This window comes from Gambusia affinis, linkage group LG03 (genome assembly GCF_019740435.1).
Source record: "Gambusia affinis linkage group LG03, SWU_Gaff_1.0, whole genome shotgun sequence".
In the NCBI taxonomy this organism is placed as follows: Eukaryota; Metazoa; Chordata; class Actinopteri; order Cyprinodontiformes; family Poeciliidae; genus Gambusia; species Gambusia affinis.
The window spans coordinates 27,757,333-27,780,785 of NC_057870.1; the positions used below are offsets into that span (position 1 = coordinate 27,757,333).

The following is a 23,453-nucleotide window of genomic DNA, read 5'->3' on the forward strand; positions in this document are numbered from 1 at the left end:
GTTACAGTTAAATACAACCGTTATTGTCATTTTTAACTCATCCTGAATGGCTCAGATGAGTGATGGTGTACCTCAGGGTTGGTTGTTTGAGCCCCTTGTTGAGTTTGTTTATAACTGTTTATAAACAAATGATTATTTGTACATATCTGTAATGTAGCCACAGATACTTTGTAGTTATTGATTGGACTATAAACTCAGAGTACCAAAGTTACCTGGAGCCGAATGTGAGCCAAATACTAGAATAAAAGGATTTCATTTGTTGAGGGGTTTTTTTTAGGGAGCATCAACTCTACCAGCAATATTAAACAGGATAAACAATTTACAAGACATTCATTTAGTGATTTTTATAAATATATACTCAGTTTGGACAATAATTAATAAAACAATCTCAAATCTGAGAGTATTTTTGATGCATTTTGGATGCAAATTGTTTACGTTTAGTGAAGTTTTTCCATTTTTGATCAGTTTATCGAAATAAACACAAACAGACAGAAACTAAAGCAATCCAGAAACTCACCCATGTAGTTCCCCAGAGTCCAGGACTCGTCGTAGTCGAAGTGAATGTCGCCCTGCCGATGCGTTTTCGGGAAGAAGGCGTGAGCTAGAATCCCACCTGGACCGTCAAACGGGAGGTTGTCTCCATGCCAGTAGCTGCAGGTGAATAAAACAAGAAACAAAACCTTATTTTTTTTTTAAATAACAAAACGGAACATCTAAACTCTGTCAAAAAGTGAATAAAAATAACTAAAATGCTTTAAAATACACAACAAAGTACAGTATACCAGCAACAGGGGATGACAAAGTTGTAAAAAATAAATAAAATGATATTTCCGTATAAACAATACTGGGAAATGACAAAATGCTTTAACTAAATGATCAAAGGAGGGGAACCACAGAAACAATAAAAGAATGAAAAACCCCGAGTCAGCAGATACGGATCATCCATAAAGCAGGAGTATCAGCACAGTGGAGCCTGCTTGTCGTCTCTTGCTCCATTATCTCTGTGTTCATCTCCACAGCTCTGCAAATCTCTTTGTGCCAGAATCTGATCCTATCTGTTTAAATGCTCTGATAGTTTTACTGAAACAATCCTGATTTTTATGCAGGACATAAATCAGGCTCATTCTTATTAGTTGAGACATTTTTTTCAACAATAAACATAGAAAACGTTATTGGTTGTCTCTAACCAATATTGATTTTTATTTTTGCAGAGGGATTTGTCTCCTCGTCATACAGAGTTCAGATGTGATTTTCAGAGGAAACACCTCAAAATCTCTGTAGCAAAGCAGCAATAATGAATGATGTAGTTTAAAGTAACACCAGCAGGGGGAGCAGGTCTCTCCTGAGGAGAGGTCACAGGGGTTAAAGCAAATGAAAACTCTGAGCTCAGAGGATTCCCTGAGCATAAGCTCATCTGAACTGGATCAAAACTGAAAAAACAAAGCTTGGTCCATCTCTTCTGAATGCTGAAGCCGTATGGAGATAAAGTGGTGCCATAAAGCTTGTTCAAAAGAAAATAAAATTGTAACTTCACACAAGACATTTAAAACTGAAAATTAGTTTTGGAACTGGAAAAAAAAATAAACTAAAAAAAAAAAAAAAAGACGATTTGAAGCTGAAATAAAAAATGTGACACTAAAAAATGTAAAAACTAAATTTCAAATCTGTTTCTCAATTTCAAATTTCTCCTTCAGTTTTATTTTTGTAAAATCTTTTAAGCAAATGTTACGGCTCCAATTTAGCTCCATACAATGTCTCATGTCAATTATGTCAATGTCAGTCTTATTACAACATGACCGTTCAAACTGCAGATGCTGTGAAAAAACATGTGATGAGTATCTAATTTGGTTCCACGTATGTGGCTCAAATAAAACAATTATGAGAATAAACTCGTATGAGAATAAAATAATACAAGAATAAAGTTCTATTATTACAAAGCTAAAGTCATATTGCCATGTAGATGATTGTATTCTCAAATTAATATGATTTTATTCTTGTATTACTTTAACATTACTCTCGTCATGATCAGTTTTTCTCTGAAGTTTGACGTTAGTCTCAGAATTCAGAATGGTTTTTCTAAATTTGGACTGTTTTTCTCAGAATTCTATTTTTTTATGGGAATTCTGAATTTTTCGTAATTCTACATTTTTTAAATCAGAATTCTAAATTTTTCTCAGAATTCTATTTTTTTATCGGAATTCTGAATTTTTCTCAGAATTCTCATTATTCTTGATAATTCTATTTTCTCTCAGAATTTTTATTGCTTTTCAAGAAATTTTGACCTTAATCTCAGAATACAAAATTTTTCCTCAGAATTCAGATTCTTTTTCAGAATTTGAACAGTTTTTTAAATTTGGTTTTAAAAAAAAGAAAGAAAAAAAAAAGAATTATTTTTATTTTGGTGGCCCTGATCTTCTTTCATAATAAGAAAACCTCTAAGAAAACCTCTGCAAATTACATTTCACATGAACCTATTTAAATTGTTGACAAACCAGAACATGTCTGTCACTGGGAAGAATCCAGTTCATCCCATAGATTAGTGCCCAGCTACTGATGGTGTTGTCACTAATTGAGCTGGAGGAACCAATTCATTAATTTCCTGTCAGTTTGTTTATCCATTGACAAAAGGTCCTGAGCCGCCATGCTGAAACTGTAATGACCCACGAAGCTACTTCTGTTCAGACATCAAGTCAGTGAGTTCAGGATTTATTACTTATTTTTAAAAGATTAACGAATAAAAATCAACCTCTAGTCAAGAAAAGCTGTAGAAATGAAACACAAAAAGAGATTGATTGATTGATTGGTGGATTAATTTTTACAGAATAAAGCATTAAAGCTCAGAGTAGACGGTTCTTATTTGGGTTTTCACCTGGAAAAGTCGATCCGGATGTCGGCAATCCCTCTGCGGACCTCGGTGAAAGTCAGAGGTGTGACATCGCTCCAGATCTTCACCGCCTCCCGGATCACACGCCGCACCTTCTCCTCGTCCATCTGCCAGGGGAAGCGTTCGATCCTGCAGGAAACAGCGCAGGAGTCAACATACAAACACAGGAAGTGAGGTGGCGGCGGCGATGAGGGACCGCCGGCCTCCATATCTCAGGATGGCGTTGCGCTCTTACTGCTAAAAGCCACGCAGACGGAGAACTGGACAAAACTCCCATCAGGACCGACACAAGCAGTAAAATTCAAGCACTTTTCAAACGTTTCCAGCACGTTGGAGATAAAAACAACACAAATAAAAAACAAAAAAGACGCTTTCAGTTTGCTATTACATGATATCATTCATTATTGTTATTGATAATGTCTTGTGATAATATTCTACATTCTACAGCAGAAACAAAATTACTAAAATATAACAAAATTTTATGTTTTGAAATGTCTCTATCATTTCAAAGAAGCTCACGCTAATTTAACAAAAAAAATCCCCCCAATTTCAAAAATATAAACACATTAATTTTAGTCATTTTTGTACAAACAAACAATCCCTGAAAAATTAAAGTTTTATGGCATTAACCAAATATAGATAATTTTGGTAATTGTCATCGACCTAAAACAACAAGAATACGGTCTGTTTTAACTTCACGCATTTATTACTCTTTTTAAGTTATTTATTTTGTTCCACAATCAGTGTGTATAAAATAATTTTACTGACAGTGGGATAAAATGTGTCTTTTTATTAAGTTTCAACTGTAAATTACACTTTTATGCTTTTAATCAAATATTAATCAAACATTATATTACACTTTGTTACAAAACTGCTTTGTTACAAAGAAGTTTAAATATTAAGTACTTTCAAGGATTTTATACAGAAATCAAGGACTTTCCAAAGCTTGAAAACACTTAATAGAAATTCAAGGATTTCAAGCACCGATACAAACCCTGCAAATAATACAGGCGGCTGAATGATATAAATTTATGTTTTTTTGGTTTTATTTTTATAAATCAGAGTAATAAAACTTGAAAACTTTTCATTTTGAAAACACAAAAACAAAATCAAAAACTCCTGCACTAAATGAGACTTTCTGAGAAGAATTTAAATCAGTGTTTGTTTATAAACCTGTGAGCTGCAGAGCAGGAAATTAAAGGAACATTTTTCCCTTTTTGAAGCTCCTGGATTAATGTTGGAGAAGTTCGAACTTGTTCTGCTCACATTAATTGCAGCTTTTCTGCAGCAGTGAAATAAAAGCTGGCACAGTTGACCGACTGCACGAAGTGGTTCCAGCATGTAATTTTGCTCCAGGACGCCAATCTGTAATTTTTCTGTTGCGTGGAAACAAAAAAAGGTAAACAGACAAGACAAACGGTGTTAATTTGTTATACATAAAGGTGAAATGTTTTGTTTCTCCTTCCAGCTTGATGTGGGAGACAGAAGCATTAGAATAATGCAGAAAATAACTAGTTTTAATATGATGTCTCAACAGGTTTTTGCATTATTTATTCATATTTCTGTAATTGTGAAATCTGTAATTGCGAAATAAATTGCGAAATAAATTTAGGCTTGACAGGAAGTCAAAGAAGATAAACTCAAAATTACTCATACAATGGTATGAGTAATTTTGAAATAACTTTTGTCCATCGACAAAGTTTAATTCTGACAGTTAATGAAACCAAAACACAATAAAACAAGATAAAAATAGAATCAGGTTTTGAAAAAAACATTGATTAGCAATTTTATTTGTATTTTTATCAAAACCAAATTTAAACTCTTCTCAGTAATTAGTGGAAAAACATACTGCAAGACCATATTAGTGTTTTTAAAAATATTTTCTTATGGGTCTGATGTAGTATTTTAATTATTAACATTATATTTTAGCGAAAACAAAATAACGAGAATAAATTTGTAATAGAATAAAGTCAAAATAATACAAAAATAGTCCTGAATAATAAAGTGAAAATATTTCAAGAATAAAATCTTAATATGCTAATTAAATTGTAATACTGCAACATTATGGCCGTTTCTTTATTTAGTTTTTTCTCGTATTCTATTTCGACTTTATTCTCATAGAAATTGACACTTTATTATTATAACTTTTTGATCTCATTTTATAAATTTTAATACTTTCATACTAAAATAATTGGGCTTCTCAACCATTTTGTAGTTTATTTATTGAATGTTCATTTTTTTGCAGCTTGTTAAGTTGGAAAAGTATTTTTTTTTTCTCTTGCAGACTTTTATTTTCAATCCTCTCACTATTTCTGGTAAGATTGGTGACTTGAGAGACGATTTTAGACTGAAACTGAGTTTGGATTCACAGAGAAGAGGAAAAAGATCCAAAATGTTGCTTTTCAGCTGAGAAGAGTTAAGTTAAAACTTTCAGAATAAAAGCCCAGATTTTCTGACTAAAGTTCAGGTTAATGTGGATCAATTCAAAGTGTTTCTGTTTATATTCAAAGCGTCCGTCTGTCTTCACAGCGGGACTTTCCTGTCTTTCACTCAAACACCTGCAGATCTGGAGGTGTGACTCTGAGTCACGGAGTTGCAACATTCAGGATCATCTGGAAATTTTTCAACTTTGGATGGTGGAAAAACACAAATCAGAGGAATTTTTCTATTGTTTCCAAGTAAAAGAAAAGGAAAAAAAAGCAAAACATAAACAAGGAACAGCGGTTCTCACATTTATTTTGACTTTTTATTGTTTTTTAGATGATATAAACCTCAGATTTAAGCATAATAGTTTTTCAGGAAAGGATTCATCTGCAGTTAAGCAAATACTATTTACTAATCTGTATTTCTGTATTTCTTCAATTAACAACAGAAAAAGTTGCTTTATAGGACTTTAGTTTTATAAACTTGGGAAAGGTGAAACTGTCACCTGAGGAATTCTGGGTAAAACGTTTTTATAAACAAAGAAGGTTTTCCTTCTGAGATTCAAAATATATAGATATTTTTTGACAGTTTTGGGTTAATTGTTGTTCTGAGTGTGTTGTTTTTCAGCAAAGCACCATTTTTAGAGTCTATATACTTCAATTAACAATAAACCAATTACTAAATTGATTGAGGATTAGTTGTTGCTTTTTCCTACTCCCTTGTGTTTTGTTTTAGAGAATATTTTTCTAGAAATTTTGTGTTGAAAACTGTCACTCATTGTGTTATTTTCTGTTTATCATGATTTTTTTTTGCAGTTGGGCCTTAATTTTGAGTTGAGGTTGTGTTTCAGGGTCTAACTCCCTCTCCATAAAGCTCCATACTTTAATATTGTGCAGCAGCCTGTGATCTCCTTTACTGCTGGTTTTAAAGCAGTAAAAACAAAAACATCCAATCCGCGACTTCATGCTTTACGCAGGAACTTCTTCCAAAAGCTCAAATTAGTGGCCGATTCTAAATAAAACTAAACACGGGAGGTAAAACGCATGGCTTCAATGTAAGACGCCTGCAGTAGGTGGGGTGCAGTTTGACCTGGTGGGCCGTTGCCATGGCTACAGTTAACCACATCACTCAGGTGTCGCTTATATCGACCCGATCCTCCAGGGGAATCTAATTAGTCTGCGGCCGGTTCTGCCTCCCCTGTGCCGCTTTCCTTCGCCGTGCTTTAATACGCTGTTATGCTAAAGAACGAGTACAATGAAAGGGACCCCGGGAGACGCAGACAGAGAGGCAGCAGCCGGCAGACGCCGCCCGGCTCTCGATGGAGCCGCGGCCGCAGATGAAAGAAAAGCAGCACCTCTTTGTGGAAATCATAAGTCCATGACTTCATTTTCAGATTGCTCTATCTGCTTTCTCATCTTTCATGGCGTTCCTGGAGTCGGTCGCTCTGTGTTTTTGATCTGCAGCAGCTCCCGTTTGCCTCTGTCTATCTGCTGTTTGGTCCTCAGAGAACGACCCAAATTAGGAGATTTTTTTCTCCCCATCAGGGAAACATCTGCTGACCACAGCTGGAAACAAGCAGACATCAGAGCTGCTGCACGCTCTGCAGGCTGCAGGTTTCACTCAGATTACACAGGTCAGAGCAACAGTTGTTTTGAAAACTGCACATGTTCACTGTAATGCAAGGAAAAATGGAGCTGCTTATCCTTTGCTGCAGGGAGCTGAAACGATTAATCACATTAATAATGATTAATCAATTACTGAATTGTAATTAATCATTAATTACTGAATTAATAGTCAATTGCTAACAGGAATATACAGACTCAAAAAAAGCCATTTGGTGAAAGAACAACACAGTCAGAGCAGAAGTTAAGCCAAAACTGGACAAAAATACATTTTCATTTACAATAAAAAGAAACAATATCTGTAAATATATTCTGCCTCTGGTGGATATTTGTGTGAGGTAGACATATCACCAACACAGAGACACACAGGATAAACAACCTCACACACACACACACAAACACACACACTGGAGGAAACTCATGAATGAATAAGGAGAAAAATTAAATTTCCATATAAAAAAATGCAGGCTGGTATTTGAACCCAGGACATTCTATGGCCTACAAAACATGTTCATGACGTTTTTGCACAAAATCATTAAGATGAGATTTTGAGTAGAGTTGTGTTAGAGTCTCTGTCACTTTAAATCCAAATAAGCAGCTGCTGCCCCCAACTCAACATTTACACTCTCACATAAAAATAACTGCAAACAGATGCACAATCATATAACCATTTATCTGTGAAAAGCATTAGTAGAGCCTCCTGGCCAATCAGAAGCTGCAAATGGTTTCTGAGTGATTTGTCAACAACAAAACACGTTTGTCTTTTCCAGCAGCCATTATACAGCGCAGACAGCATTAAAACCAGCTAACTAAATGTGCTGAGTGTGGATTTGTTAAAATAACGACTGTTATTCATCATAAAACAATCTTATTTCCATACTTGTAGGTGAGATCCTTCTTGTCGAAACGTCCTCCATGCAGAACGAAGCGTCTCTGGCGGTGTCGACCTCGGTACTGCAGCTCCTTCTGGTTGGGGAAGTCCGGTACGCCACAGCGCGGCCGGTTCCATGTGTTGGAAGCGTTGGTGGACGGACTCTCCTCCTTCACCGAACCCTGAGGGTGAGGAGCCTTCCCCCTCTTCTTCAGGTCCAGGGACTTCTCATGGGCCTGGAACGACCAAGAGGTTCGGTCCGGTTAGTTCAGAGAACCCAAAAATTACACTCAAGCAAGAGTAGCTCTACTTTAACGTATTATTACTGAAGTAAAAGTAAAAAGTATCAATCCGAGAAATTACTAGAGTCAAAAACTGATCAAACTATCAATCATTTAATATTTAAAATTTACCTTATGAGACGGACCAAAGATAATGTTAAGTGGATATTTTTGTATTTTAAGAATGAAAATGATAAGAATTTATATAAGTTAAAAAAACAAAACAAAAAACAACAAAATCTGGCAAATATAAAATTTTTCTAAATCAGTTTCTTTCGATAATAAACCTATAAAACTTTCAACAAAAACTGCAGGTGTGTGTTTGAGTCTGGTGAATTTCTGGTTAAAACTTGTTTGTTCTTCATTTAGCAGATAGAAAATCCAAAGTTTTACTCAAGTAAAAGTAAAAAGTAAAAATGCTCCTAACTGAAAAAGGTAATTAAGTAAATGTAATTGAGTAAATGTAACAATAGTAGTTACTGCCCAACTCTGTCAAACAGTAAGTAAAAGTACCTCATTAACATTGTTATTTACTTTTAAAAATACTTCAAGTACTGAAAGAGAATTTAGTCATTGAATTTATTCCTATCATTTACTGCACCGGCTGCATCTATATTTTCTTTAATTCTTCAATATTTTTGACGTATGCAGCCAAACGAGCGCCGCAAGTTCACAGAGTTCATCTCTTACAGAAAAAAAGCAGAAAATTCTCATCAGAAGGAGATGAGAATGAGCGAAGTCATTACAGCTCATCCATATCTGACCTACATTCAGCCTAATGGCAGCCTGACCTCACGGCCGGGTCACTGAGCCACGTAGCTTGGCCCCACTGAAGGTCCCTGAGTGACCCATTACCCCTCGTCCTGACCCAGAGGAAATGACTCCCCTCATTTCCACATTAACTAATTACAGATCAGACCCATCTCATCTGCACCTCGCTCCATAACCTCTGAGGGAAAAAAACACGATGGGCAGAAAACTGCAGGGAATTTTCTTCCTATCGCAAAATTACGTGCATTTCCTTTTCCGCTGCCAATCCGAACTACCTGTGGGAAAAGACGCTATCATCTTATAGTGTTGAGATGAAACTAATTACCTCCCTCACTGGATCCTGTCAGTCTGCAGCTCTCTTACATAAGCTTTCGTTCAAACAACAATCTGACTCCAGCTTTTGTTCTCATCATGATTTTTCTGCAGATTGACAAATTTCTGATATGCTGCAATATGCATGACTTCAACTTCAAGAAAAATACATAAAAGTTTAAGTTTCTCAGTACCTGGCTGCAGAGTTAGGCAGTAACTAGTTACATTTAACTGAGGAACTTATTTGGAAAAAATGTAGGAGTACTTTTACTATGTTGTACTTTTTACTTTTACTTCAGTAATTTTATTATGAAATATTTCTACTCGAGTAAAATTACTGGATTTTCTACCCACTGAATGAAAAACAAACATGTTTTAACCATAAATTCACCAGATACAGACCTGCAGTTTTGTTAAAGTAAAGACCGGACTCGTCTTATCTTCCTTGTTTTGATTCTACGTGAATTATCTGGTGTCTGCACACCAGACAGTTCGGTAGACTCGGTTTGATTGGAAACCAGAATTACAACGTTTATTAAATTTTCAGCTGCTGCAGTTCGATTTCACACCGCACTGTCAAACAAACCAAACCGACTGAAAAACCTGTTCCCCTCCTTGCCTGCGGGGGCGCTGCACCAAGAACCACTAAAGGAAACAGCATAAAATCTTCTGAAGGAGACAGCTTCCATCTTCACAAAATGTGAACAAAAATGGACTAACGTCAGATTTAGAACTTGGAGGATTTCTAAAAAACCACAAGCCATTTCTCCCTGCAGTGCATGTGTGTCAAACTAAAGGCCTGGGGGCTGAATCTGGCCCCCACAGCCTTTTTTGTGGTCTTCTAGACTCCAGATAACAAATTATATCAATCAGTCCCTCCTGTTTTTTATGATCGCGGCTAAACAGATCTCTGTTTTTGTTGCTTAATTGTTAGTTTATTGCAAATTTTCTGCAAAAGAGTTCATAAACTTTGGGTTTATGTGATGCTAACTCCCACCTGCAGGTGGCAGTACTTTCTACACTGTTGCCTCAGCCTTTCTTAATTTCAAAACTATAGATCGCCATATCGATCGTCTGTGATCGATATGGCAACTAGCAAAAATCACATTTACCATCATTCATTTGTACAAACGTTGCAAATTTCCTTGAAAATATTACAAATTAACGGCACAAAATTTGCGATTTTGACTGCAAAAATTACAAAAGCAATTAAAAAATCCTGAAGTACAAACTGATCTGAGAAGATGCTCAACTTAATTTATTTCTAAGATGTAGACACAAGTTTGTTTTGGTTGAATTTACCCAGAATGCCCTGCGGTGTATAGTCCTCTTTCTGCTTTTGTAAGAAGTGAGATAATATGCCAGTTTATTCAGCAATATTAAGAAATTATTGACTTAAAATAAGTTCCCATATCTTAGAAGAAGTTAGTTTTGTCTTATTTCAAGTGTACAATTATATTTGCAGTAGAAACTGGACCAAAAATCCTTGGTAAGATTTTGTGTTTCTGCACTGCAGGCGGAATAAAAACAACATGAGGCTCGATCAGCAAACAGAGACCAGGTGAGTCTAATAAGAGAGACCATAACAAGGAGGCTAAATTAAAGCAGAACATGTGGAACAAGCAAAACTTTGCTCAACACAGTGCAGCGGAGACACGCACATGTTTGAGATTACCTGAGACAAAATGAAAACCTCTAGCAGGAATCCACAGAGCATGACAGCTTCGCTCTGTAACAGGAGACGTTTATTTAGAAAAGATGTTTCACTCTGCTGACCTTTGATCTCTGCTAGACAGTCTGAGGAAGAAATGTAAATATCTCTATTATTCCACCTACATTCAGGCGAAATCCATACAGTATGTATAGGAACCCTCATACACTGCAAAAAACTAAATCTTACCAAGTACTTTTTGCCCAGTTTCTATAGCAAATACCTTAGTACATTTAAATAAGACAGAGCTAAAGTGCAAGTAACTTGTCAGCAGGATGCAGGAGCTTATTCTAAATGTTTTTTTGCTCAAAATAATTTTTATATAATGACATTTTAGTGTGGTCAGTTCAGAATGAGCTGTTTTATTTAAATCCAAATCAGCTGCTTACTCAAGGTTTACACATGCACATTAAAATACCTGCAAATAGATGCGCAATTATACAGTTGCACATCTTTGAAAAGCAGAAGTGGAGCCTCCTGCACAACCAACGAAGAATGCAGCAAATAGTTTCTGGATGCTAAGTCAACAACAAAACACTTGTATTTTCTAGCAGCTATTGTACAGCGGTAAAACCAGCTGACCAAACATGCTAGAGCTCAGTTTGGGTTGCTAGGTAACTGATTTGTGACACTACATTGCGGGAGGTTTTTGAAACAGCTACTTTTCGAGCCATCAAAAAACATTAACTGCCAACTTAGCTCAACTTAATGCCAAAACCTGGCAGTAAGTTAAAAAATGGAGGTACAAAAATATTTTAAAAATGTGAATTTTGCATAATAAATCCCATTTAAGTAAATAATTCCTTCCTGGTTTCACTGGCCGATTATTCAGTTTCTAACAGGACATTTTTCCAATAAGTGAAATAATTTGCAAATGGAACCAGATCTTACTCATCAATACTAATGAATTATTAACTTAAAACAAGCTTATATTTCTTGCTGAAAAGTTACCAGTAAGTTAGTTTGGTCTTTCTTTCAAGTGCACTGAGGTATTTGCATTAGAAACTGGACCAAAAATACCTGTTAATATTTTGTGTTTTGCAGTGTAGATGAGCTGCTCCACCATGTTGCTGATGAAGGTAATGGGGAACAAAACTCAGCGGGATTCATGGAATGTGCTCCAGATTGCAGAAACAGAGTGACTGATGGCTCCAGATCCCAGAAAAAACAACAACACACACCTCAACCAACCCCCACTTTTCTCCAGCTCCTTTGTTTCACTCTGGTTAAAGCAGATTTCAGCTGCTTATTCCACTGCACAAAGCACTTATTCATGTCGGAGGGGATGTTTATGTTCCCTTCTGTGCGGCTCGCTCTAAAAGGCTCGTTGGAGTTGCTATGAGCAAAACAAAATGAGTTGCAGCTTCTAAACAGAAAAGGTTTCTACGCACCCCCCCTGAAAAGCTGCTTCTGGTTTGTTTTTGAGCTGGAAGAAATGTGAAAGACCAGTGTGGTATGAAGTGCTATCTGGCTCCCCGGAACAGATTCTGATAACATGCATACAGAAGAACAACAGAAAGCCTTATCATGTTGTGAAGCAGCTCTGAAAGCCTTCAATCTAAAGGCCTTCAGGATGAGAAACAGCGTGGAGTTTGGTTAGTGAAGCTGTTGATCCAGCTTCAATAGGAGGGAACACATAATCCAGCAGCTTCAACTTTATCTAAAGTGAGTCAACATAGTGCTGAAATGTGCTGGAAAAGTTGAAACATCATCATTTGTTCTGTGTTTTACTTTGCATGTCAGTCACTGCTGACTGACTTAATGCAGAATTAAAGGCTCAGGCCTTTGTTCCCTTTTTCTCTCAGGTTAGTGCAGAGATATGAATTGCGGTACTATCGGAGAGCAGAAATAGCCCTCTCATATGCTTCAAATGGTTTTTGGATCGGCCTTACTGTTCCTGAACGGGAAGGAGTTGTTTGGACTGCTTTGTTCAGAAAAAGGAATTTCTAACAGTTAGAATTGTGTCTCTCCCTGTTTGTCTCACTCACATGAAAATTGAGCTGCTCTTTAGATCTATAAAGACTGAATGTCAGAACTACAACATGGTTCCAGTTAAAGACTCAGGAAATGCCACATGTTTACGTTTGTGATGGTATGACAGTAAATTATTATTTTGCATTCCTTTTTGAAAAGTCAAAAATTTGCAAGAAAATTTTTTCATTTTTTTCAATTAATCAAAAATTTTCTAGAATTAAATCATAGAAATTTATGAAAAAGTAGAAAGAGTCTGCCAATAAAACTTTAAAATTTTGAGATTGATCTCAGAAAAAAACAAAACAAAAAGAAAACACGGAAATTGTCAAGTTTGAAAAGTTGAAAATGTCCTGCAAAAAACTCTGAAAATTTTTAGATCAATCTCTATAAATTTCTAGAAATAAAACATGAAAATTTCTGAGTTTGAAAAACTTCCCTAAAACCTAGAATTTTGTAGATTAAACTCAGAAATTTTCTCAAAAAAGTGGAAATTTCAGAATTTGAAAATTTTAAAATGTGTGCCAAAAAACTTGAAAATAAATTTTAAAAACTCTAAATTTTCAAGTTTGAAAAGTCAAATATCTCCATTAAAAAAATCAGAAATTTCACAATTAATCTGAAAAATCTTCTAGAAAGAAAAGTGGAAATTTCCGAATTTGAAAAGTAGAAAATTTTGGGCTTTTTGTTTTTTGGCAGAACTTAATCAATAAATCTATTGAGTTTATTTTTATAGCACATTTCACATAAACCGCCCCCCCATAAACACATCATGCAGTCAACAACTGTGAAAACCAGTTACAGATATTGCATCTGAAAAATATCATTATTAAAATCATCAATCACAAACATCTTACTTTTGTTATTGTTCAAAGCAACTCTAAATGACTCTTTGTTATTTTATATCTACAATGACGCCGCTGTACGTCCATCAATGTCACAATAAAATCCATCTGTTTCCAATTGTGTAATTATTTCATTCAATTTAAAAACAAATCGATATGTTAGTTTTGTTCCAATGTTTCAAGCGATACTAAACGTTTTCTCCTGAAACATTTCGGAGGTCTCTGTCAAGGAAGGAGGTTTGACCTTGGAGTCAGCGGGTCGCGGGGCGCCTTCCATCCTGAAGGCCCGTGTTCCTGCCTGACGTCGCCTGATCCCAATCAGTGCGCCGGGGTGGCTGCGGTGTCGGCTTTCATACTCGTAAACCTCTGGCTAATTCCAACGGTTGGGTGCTCCGTGGGGGAGGCGGCGTCGTTTCAAAGAGAGGGATGGAAAAAACGTGGCTAACGAGCTGAACCCCCCCGACTGGGTGTCAAATGGATCGGTTGACCTGTCTGACCCCCAAAAACCAAGAGAAATAAACGACACTCAATCCCAACAGGTCTAGCATCAAAGTTCAAGGTTAAAGCCCAAAACAAGAGGATTTATCCGGATCCAAAATGTTCTCCATGTGCTCAACTTAGAGAAATATTACAGTACTTTTAGCAAATAAAGCAACTTAATCATTAAAGATTAAGTTTTTCTCACTTACATGCTTCTGAACATCAAATGAACAATAACTGCACTGCAAAAACACAAAATCTTACCAGGTATTTTTGGTTGAGTTGGTAGTGAAAATATCTTAGTACATTTAAAATAAGCCAAAACGAACATACAAGTAGCTTTTCAGAAAGTTTTAAGTCAATAATTCCTTAATATTGATGAAAACGTTGTAGTTTTATTTGAGAAATTTTCATTGATAATATAGGAAAAATATTTTGTTCTAAGTTAAATAATCTGTCAGAAAAGAGAAATCCTTCAAACTCTAAACTCTGACGCCTCTACAGTTTTGTAACTTTGTGTTTCTTTTTCTACATTAAATATTCCAGATTTCTTCTTCTTCCCAGTCAGCCATGTTTGTTTGCTGTGAACTGATGTTTGGTTTTTAGAGGTTTTGCGAGATTTCCTGTCTGACATCTGAATGTAAAATCTGTCTCGACACATAAACCTCACAGTCAAACCTGAATACTTCAGACTTTTCTTTTTATCTTCATGTGTTTGATCTCTCAGGTTTTGAAAATGAATGGATTTTTCTGCAGTTCCAACAGATGACTGTATAGTTAGATAAGTAAAATTTAAATAAATTCACATATACCAAACTGTTTGTATGCCACTCGCCAGTGGGTATCTAGTTGTGTTTCCATTGCAAATATCTGCAAAACCTTGTTGATATTCCGATAATGTTGGAAATACATAAGTTTGCTAAATAAAATAAGTTTGTTTGCATGATAAATTATTAAAAAACAAGCCGCGCCAATGTCATCCAGATACTTCTTGTCGTCTTCTTTGTCGTTTCTGGCAGTAGTAACATCCGGTTGTTGATCGCGTGACTCAAGTGATGCGAGAAAAAAAAGTGTTTCTACTGCAGTTTTATGAAATACACAGATTTTGATACAGTCCAAAATGTGACAGCTTATTACGGCAATTGTTGAACAAAAGAAAGAGACAATTTCTGCCAAAAAACCTGAAAACTTTTGACATTAATCTCAGATTTTTTCTAATAATAAGGACAGTTCTGAATTTGAAAAGTCAAAACTTTGCCAGAAAGGAACAGAAATTTTTAGATTAATTTCAGAAATTTTCAAGAAAAAGTTGGAAAAGTTTAAAATTATCAAGAAAAAAAACTCAGAAATGTTTAAATTAATTGCTTTACTAGATCTACTAGAAAAATACAAGGACATTTTCTGAGTTCCAAAAGTAAAATGTCTTCATCTTTTCTAGAGAATATCTGAATTTTTTGATGAAAGTTTATCTGCAATGGTCCTAATTTACCGTTGAAGAAAAACCACCTCAATGCAAACTTTCATTTATCGAAAATGTAAGTTTTTTCAATATTGGCACATAAGGAAATTTATTTAGTAAATCCAATTTGCATAATTATGTGGTCAATGGAAACGCAGCTTATTACTTTATAAATTAATGCAAACCCCCCCAACATTTTAATTTTTGTTTTGTGTCTTACTACTTTTAATCATCCAACTTTTGACAGATTTATGCACAAAGCGGAAATGAAAAAACCCCCACATTGACGACTCAGCAGATAACACAAGTTTTTACGACCTTCCTCTGACAGATAACAGCACTCCTGGAAAGAGACTATTAAAAACACACACTCTCATCACACAGTTTCTCATCACTTTCTGCTGAGAGGGCGAAACGTCAGACACAAAACACAGATTCAACAAGAAAGTCCCGACTTGAGCGATGGTTGTGGTGGTGCTTGAAGAAGCGGGTGGGGGAGGGGCGAGATTACAAGTATGAACACATCGAGTTTCGGGTTACAGTGATGACAGGATCTGCACAGTGCTTTAGAGGATCTGACAGCGGTATTCAGACTGCACACAGAAACATGTTGGTGCATGGTGGGCGCATCTGCACAGCGTCTCCAGTCCATCACTCCCCCGCCGCCGCCGCTGCCACTCCATGGGGGGGTAAACCAACACCGCCCTCTGAGAGGGGGGGAACCCAATGGGGTCCACTTTTAGACAGAATCACACCGCTGCAAAATGTTAACACTTTTCCTCTCTAGCAGTAGACCTCAGTAACCAGCTGTATTTAAAACACACTCAAAATGCAGCTGGACAAATTATTCTCAAGTTACATAATATATAAATTCATAATATATAAATGACAGAGTACACAAAAGTTACACTCAAGTAAGAGTAACACTACTTCAACATGTTTTTACTCAAGAAGGAGTAAAAGGTAGCCGTCCAAGAAATCACACAAGACTGAAAAGTATTTGGTAAAATGTCTGAGACTGTAACTGATCAAATTATCAATCATTTAATATTTTAAAAATTACACCATCAGATGGACCAGAGTATAATGTTAAATGGAAGTTTTTGTATTTTAAGGGACAATAAGTTCACTGATCAAATACGGAAGACAATTAGAGCCACTTAAAAAACAAACAAACAAAAAAACATATTCTGACTAATCGTGAGATTTAAATAGGAGTCCTGAGAAATTCTGAGAATTCTGAAAAACGTCAGAATTCTGAAAAACGTCGGAATTCTGAAAAACATTGGAATTCTGAAAAACGTCGGAATTCTGAAAAACGTCGGAATTCTGAAAAACATTGGAATTCTGAAAAACGTTGGAATTCTGACTTCAATATCAGAATTCTGACTTTTTCAGAATTCTCAGAATTTATCAAAATTCTGACTTTTTTCTCAGAATTTTTACTTTAATCTCAGAATTCAGACTTTTCTCAGATTTCTGACATTGCTAAGTGAGATTAAACTGAGTTCAGAGATTAAAATCTGATCTTTTTCCATAAACCCAAACATCATTTAATATTTAAAATTACAGACGGATCAAAAGATATAATTATGTGGAAATTGTAGTCGTTTAATAACCGAAATGAACATAATTACTATAAAATACCATAATAATAAAATGACAAAACAGGAAAAAAGGTGAAATTTTATCAAATCAATTTCTTTCAAAATGAAACTTTACCTGAACTGAAATTTGTGTCTCTGGTAATTTGTATATTATATTTGTTCTTCATTAAGTGAAGTTACTCACAGCGAGTAGAGAATCCAGAAATTTAAAAAGTAAGAGTAGTGATACTTCATAGTAAAATTACTGAAGTAAAAGTACGAAGAACAACACAACAAAGTCTTTTTTCCCTTTTTTTAGTTCCCCTCATGTTAGACTGAAGCTTTAAGGAGACGCAGCGATGCCGGATTAATTTCCTGTTAGTAGCATTTTGTTTCACACTGGAAACAAAATGCACACAACAATCAGCCTGAGGGAGAAAAAGGATTCCAGGTAAACCCTCCAACTCCAAGCCTCTGTTCATTCTGAGTTATTTTCTCATTTTATTGAAAGAAATGTATTTGATTTATGATTTTTAATGACTTCCCATCTTCTTTCCTGTCTTCCTGCCGCCATGATCAGTAATATCTGTGGCTCCTTCAAGGCAGACGTAATAAAAACAAATTAAAATCTGCAAGATAAACTTTCTTGCAGAAGTCAGCAACTTTTGGTTTTTCATACTTTTTGTCAGATTTTTTACTTTTTAAAGTCTAATTGCTGTTGGCTGAAGGATAAGTGAAACAAATGTGTAAATATTTAAATCAACTTCTCTCATTTTTAGTTATTTTAGTTAAAAATAACTCCAGAGTTTGTTCTGACAGTTGCAGGAATTCGTTACCAGCTCTGGCACTTGAAAGCAACACATTCGAACGACATGTGTTTTGGATAACTTCAGTAGGAAATCTGTGAGTGCCACAGATGTAGAGAGGAAAAGGTTGAAGGAAATTAGAGGCGCTGCAAAGGAAATTAAAAAGAGGGAAAATAATTCACACAGCGATGAGATTGCTGGCATAACCTGAGGCATTGTTCGTTATTTTATCTGTTTGTCGCAGGAAAACAAAAAGAGCCGGGAGTTCTGTCTTTTCATTTACATCTAAACATCTCGACCCGATACCAGCGGAACCAAACGATGGGAAGCGACTCAGTGAGTGTTTACATCCGCAGACAGATAAGGTTTCATTTCTTCAGGCTGTGCTCTACTTTAAAGCCCAGAGACAAAAGAATCTGCTTACTGTACAAGAGCATTTAGATATGAAATGGTGTTGCAAGAGTTCCTAATCAACAAATACCTCATTATCTCTAGATGCATTATGAAAATCAGAAACATCTGCTCTTATCTTTCCTGGAAAGCCTCTGAATCTGCTGTTTGTCTCCCTGCAGGATGACTTTGTGATGATTTCACTCATTAATGTGAACAAAGCCTCAGGGAAGCGCGGGCCACCCTTAAAATCACGCAGCCTGGCTTTTAATCACACCTTTTTGTTATTGGGCTGCTATTTAAGCTTGGCAGCAGAACAAATGAAAGTGGGAAAACATGAAACAAAAGGTCAAAGTTCAGGTGAGGATGCCAGTTAAATTTATAGGGGGATAAAACTCAGGTGCAATGCCAGATATAAACAGAAACCTGCAGGTTTGGAGCACCTGCGGCTTTTAAATGCAAGAACATTTAGCAAGAGCTCAGGTCATGAAAAACAAAAGAAAATCTAAAAATAAAACTTCAACGACAACAACTGTTGCACCTTTAATGGCTCTTATTGTGATTTCTGGGAAAACTGATGAATGGTTTTAACATTTCCGAATAAAAATCTGAAAATTGGGGCAAATTCATAACAGAATATCACTAGCAAGTTTGAAAAAAAAAAAATGATTTATTAAAAGAGACAGCATTTATAATTTGAGAGGATTAGAGATTTTTTAATGTAAAAGTTATGTTTCTGTTTATGGAACAAATCTGACTAAAACTAAAGAGAGAAGATCTATTTTAAAATATTATTTTCTCTCCAGGTATGATGAACTATATTAATTCAGTAGTGTTGCAAAGATAATATATTTTTTGTTATTATCTTTATATTTACACACATTTCCTGTTTCGTGTTTAAAGATGTATCTGCATGGATGATTTTCTTCTTCAAATTATTTGTTTTCATTCAAAACGTGTATGTTAACATGCTCATTTTAAACTGTAAATGAATGAAATAAATAAAGATTCAACTGTCTTTACTCTTTTACTCCTTACGTAAATCCTTTCCACTAACCTCCTTCAGGAGTGGCAGAAAACTACCAAAGCACGTCACCCTGAACGCACCACAAACATCATAAAACACACCATCTGGCCTGAAATCTGGGAGTAGTGATCAACTCAGACCTGAACATTCAGAGTCACATAAAGATGGTTACAAAGTCAGTCTTCTATCACCTCAAGAACATTTATTAAAAGACTAATGACCCAGTAAGATCTAGAGAAACTCATTCCTAAGTCTATTTTTAGTTGCATTGTTTACTACAACAGTGTCTTCATGATTCTAGCTAATAAATTCAGACAGCTGAGGTTTTTTAAATACCCAAATTAATCATTGATCCACATTTTTGATGTTTGTTTGATGATTTTGATGTGACAAAATATAATTTTTACTCATAATTGGTGGCTGCATGATGTTTTTATGATGTAAAGCACTTTGAACTAACTGCATTGTTGCTGAAATGCGCCAAACAAATGAGTTTGACTTGATCATCGTGTGATTGGAATGGCCCAGTCAAAGTCCAGACTCCTTAGTTTCCATTCAATCTGAATCAAAGAGAAGTGGGGAAAAAAGCTCAAAGTTGTAAAGCAAAGCTGGTAGAAATATACTATGGGCTTGTAGTCAGTTATGGGGGCAAATGCATGCCACACTTTTCAGATTTTTACCTGAAATAACTTTAAATCATCACTTCCCAAATCGTGCTGGTCGATCACTTTTTAAAATACTTTAAAATGCCATGTGACAAACTGTGGAAACGTTTCAAAAGATGTGACACTGACAGACGCAGGCGCTGCTGCGTATATCAGTGAGAGAGAGCAAACTTTTCTTCTGAGGATAACGACCGATATCAACCCTCACGGGCGAGTCCAAACAGAGGAAATCGAAGCAAAGCACATGAAGTAACAGAGTTCAGTGTTACAAGCCTGAGAAGCATCAAAAGAACCAGATGCACTAAACTGTTGGCACAGAGCCAGAAATGCACACAAGGATTGTGTTCTCCAGATTTATAAGCCATGTGCACATGAAAATATCGGCCATAAACCTCCTCCATGCACAAACCAAACCTCCATCCCACAACTGAGAATTACGTCTTTGTACTGTTTGAATCAGTCGGTTAGATTTGATGGCTTTTTTTTCCCCATCTGTGTTGCATCCAGTTCCAGTTGAGTAAAAGTGAGAGCAGTAAACTCTCACTCTTTATTTAGGACATGTAAATAAAGATATTTACTTGTCTCAACCTCTCAACAAAGCCTCATTTTGAAGTATTTGGACTATCCCTTTAGTAAACTAAAAAAGAAAATGATCCTGTGTTTGACTGAAACTGAGAGAAAAAGAAGCCAAAGACTAAGAAAATTTTTTCAGAAAACGATTGTTTAAAGGGGACCTCCAAAACTCACATTTTGAACATTCTCTGAAAAACAAAACAACAATTTGGTTTTTGGCAATAAGTTCATGTTTTTTGGTATCTGGACAATAAGCTGCTACAAAACAGCAGGCATTGCCCGTCACCTAGCACCTATGCAAACTTCTCATTTTGTGCATTTTTGTGCTTCGATTTGGGTCTCAACTGCTTCTAAACACAGACCAAGTGCTTAAAAAACCACCCAGCTGTGATTGGACAATAAGTTAAAGTTTTTTGGTGTCTGAAAAACAAAAAATTTCAAAAGCCCCTGGATGTTCAGTCACAATCAGCTGGGTAGCACTGCGCCATAACCTAGCAACCCAGGCTGAGCTCCAGCACATTTGGTCAGCTGGTTTAACCGCTGTATAATGGCTTCTGGAAAAGACAAGGGTTTTTTGTTCACCTACCATCCAGATTCTTGGTTGGTTGTGCAGGAGGCTCAACTTCTGCTTTTCAAATACATACATACTTTTCAAATAAATACTTTTCCTTCTATTTCTTATTCAAAAATCTGGATTTAGGGTAAAATATACTGAAAACCAGGCATCCATTCTCCAGATCAGTAAATGTGTGACTGATTTCATTCAGGCTGCAGAGACTCCTGAACCATTTGGTTCCAGAATGGACCTCTGGCAGCGATCGGCACCCACACGTTGATTTTTCATTCGCCACTCACAACCCGGCGCAGCTGTGACCCAGATCCACTCGGCGGGAGCGCAGGGCGGCTCCGACGTCACCTTTGCTCTCACGGTGGCTCCACCAATCACTCCGCGCAGAGACATCAACACGACGGGACAAAGCGCGCAGGAAAAACCACGGGAATCGGGCTTTATTGACAGAAGGAGAATCCAAACAGCTCGCTGCCACAGCCAGCCCCTCTGCGGCAGAGAAAACAGAATCCCACTGCCCTGAATGCTGCAGACTCCCAGGCCTGTCCGGGCCTGTGCACTCCAACGTTAAAGACACAACCAGCAGATTAGGCCTTTCTGGGTAAAAGTGACAAGACTAAACAAAGTTGTCACAGATGCAACATAATGTTCAGATTCAAGGATTTGAAAATTCTTCCACGGCTGAACTTAAGATGGGATAAAACTGCAGAAACAGCAAAGACCAAAGTGCAGAAGAAGATTTAATGTTTATAAATGGGTCAATAAAGCATCCTGGCAATAAACTACCAACTTTTTGGAAAAAGTATATCTTATTTATTCTTAATTTGGCCTAATAATGAGAAACCATCCATCCATCCATCCATCCATCCATCCATCCATCCATCCATCCATCCATCCATCCATCCATCCATCCATCCATCCATCCATCCATCCATCCATCCATCCATCCATCCATCCATCCATCCATCCATCCATCCATCCATCCATCCATCCATCCATCCATCCATCCATCCATCCATCCATCCATCCATCCATCCATCCATCCATCCATCCATCCGAGGAAGAATATTTCACTAGTTTGTATGTAGGAAATTGTTCTTCAGGTCAACTCATTCAGTGTTTACACACGCGTGTGAAAATGGCTGCAAATGTATAATTACACAGGTACTTATTTTTGAAAAGCAGAAGTGGAGCCTCCTGCACAACCAACAAGAACACATCAAGTTCTGGATAGTAAGTCAACAGCAAAGCACTTGTCTTTTCCAGCAGCCATTGTGCAGCACATATAGAGGTAAAACCAGCTGACCAAATGTGCTGGAACGCGGCTGGGGTTGCTAGGTAATGGCTGGGTTTGGCTGGGGTTGCTAGGTGACGGGCAATGCCTGCTGTTTTGTAGCAGCTTATTGTCCAGATACCAAAAAACATGAACTTATTGCCAAAAACCAAATTGTTGTTTTGTTTTTCAGAGACCCAAATGAAAGTACAAAAATGTTCAAAATGTGAGTTTTGAATCACCGTGCCCGTTTACTGCTTCATGACCTAAACAGCTGCAGTGGGAAGTTGTTGCTTTTTCCGTCAGAGTTTGTTTGTGTCAGTTCTGGTTGAAAATTAACTTACAATCTAAAAAACAAACGTTTTCTCTCACATGCAGAAATGAATTTGCGTCTCTCATGACATCCCAGAAAGCTCAGAGTTTCCATGACACTTGTTTTGAACGAAACCGAGTATTTTTTCCATCTCGATGTTTGCAATAAAAATGTTCTCTTTGTGTTTATCATTAAACTCTATGTTCAACTGAACCAAAAATAATCATGCCTTCTAAAATGACTATAACTGTTAAAACTGCCTTCAAATGTAAAAATATGCAGATTGAAATTGGGATTATGATCACAAACAAGGGAGGGGAATTCCACAGATTATCTCTTCATTATGGCACCTGTTGGTGAGCTGGATGTGTTGGGCGGGAAATGAACTTTACATCTCAAACGTTTACGAATCAGAAGCAGAGAAAATGGTTGGAAGCATCTCCAGAACGGTTTTCAAAATGCTGAAAAAGTAAATTCTGGTTCTGATACTAAGGTGATCAGAGTTTGTGGCTCTGAGTGTCCGCACTGACCCTGGTCCACTGCCAAAAGCTCCAACAATGAGCTGAACTGGACCACAGAGCGATGGAAGAAGAATGCGTCCTGCTTTGATGAATCATGTTT

General features: G+C 36.5%; 1 protein-coding gene across 1 annotated transcript in view; it reads right to left on the minus strand.

The window, feature by feature from the left end:
- The window catches only part of mmp11a (matrix metallopeptidase 11a), a 34,416-nt gene that overhangs the window by 7,746 nt on the left and 3,217 nt on the right, over positions 1–23,453 (minus strand). The window contains exons 2-4 of the mRNA XM_044111566.1: positions 7,811–8,037; positions 2,870–3,013; positions 518–651 (exon numbers count right to left, since the gene is read on the minus strand). Of these exons, the coding sequence (XP_043967501.1) occupies positions 518–651; positions 2,870–3,013; positions 7,811–8,037 (505 nt within the window). The remainder of the gene's footprint in view (positions 1–517; positions 652–2,869; positions 3,014–7,810; positions 8,038–23,453) is intronic.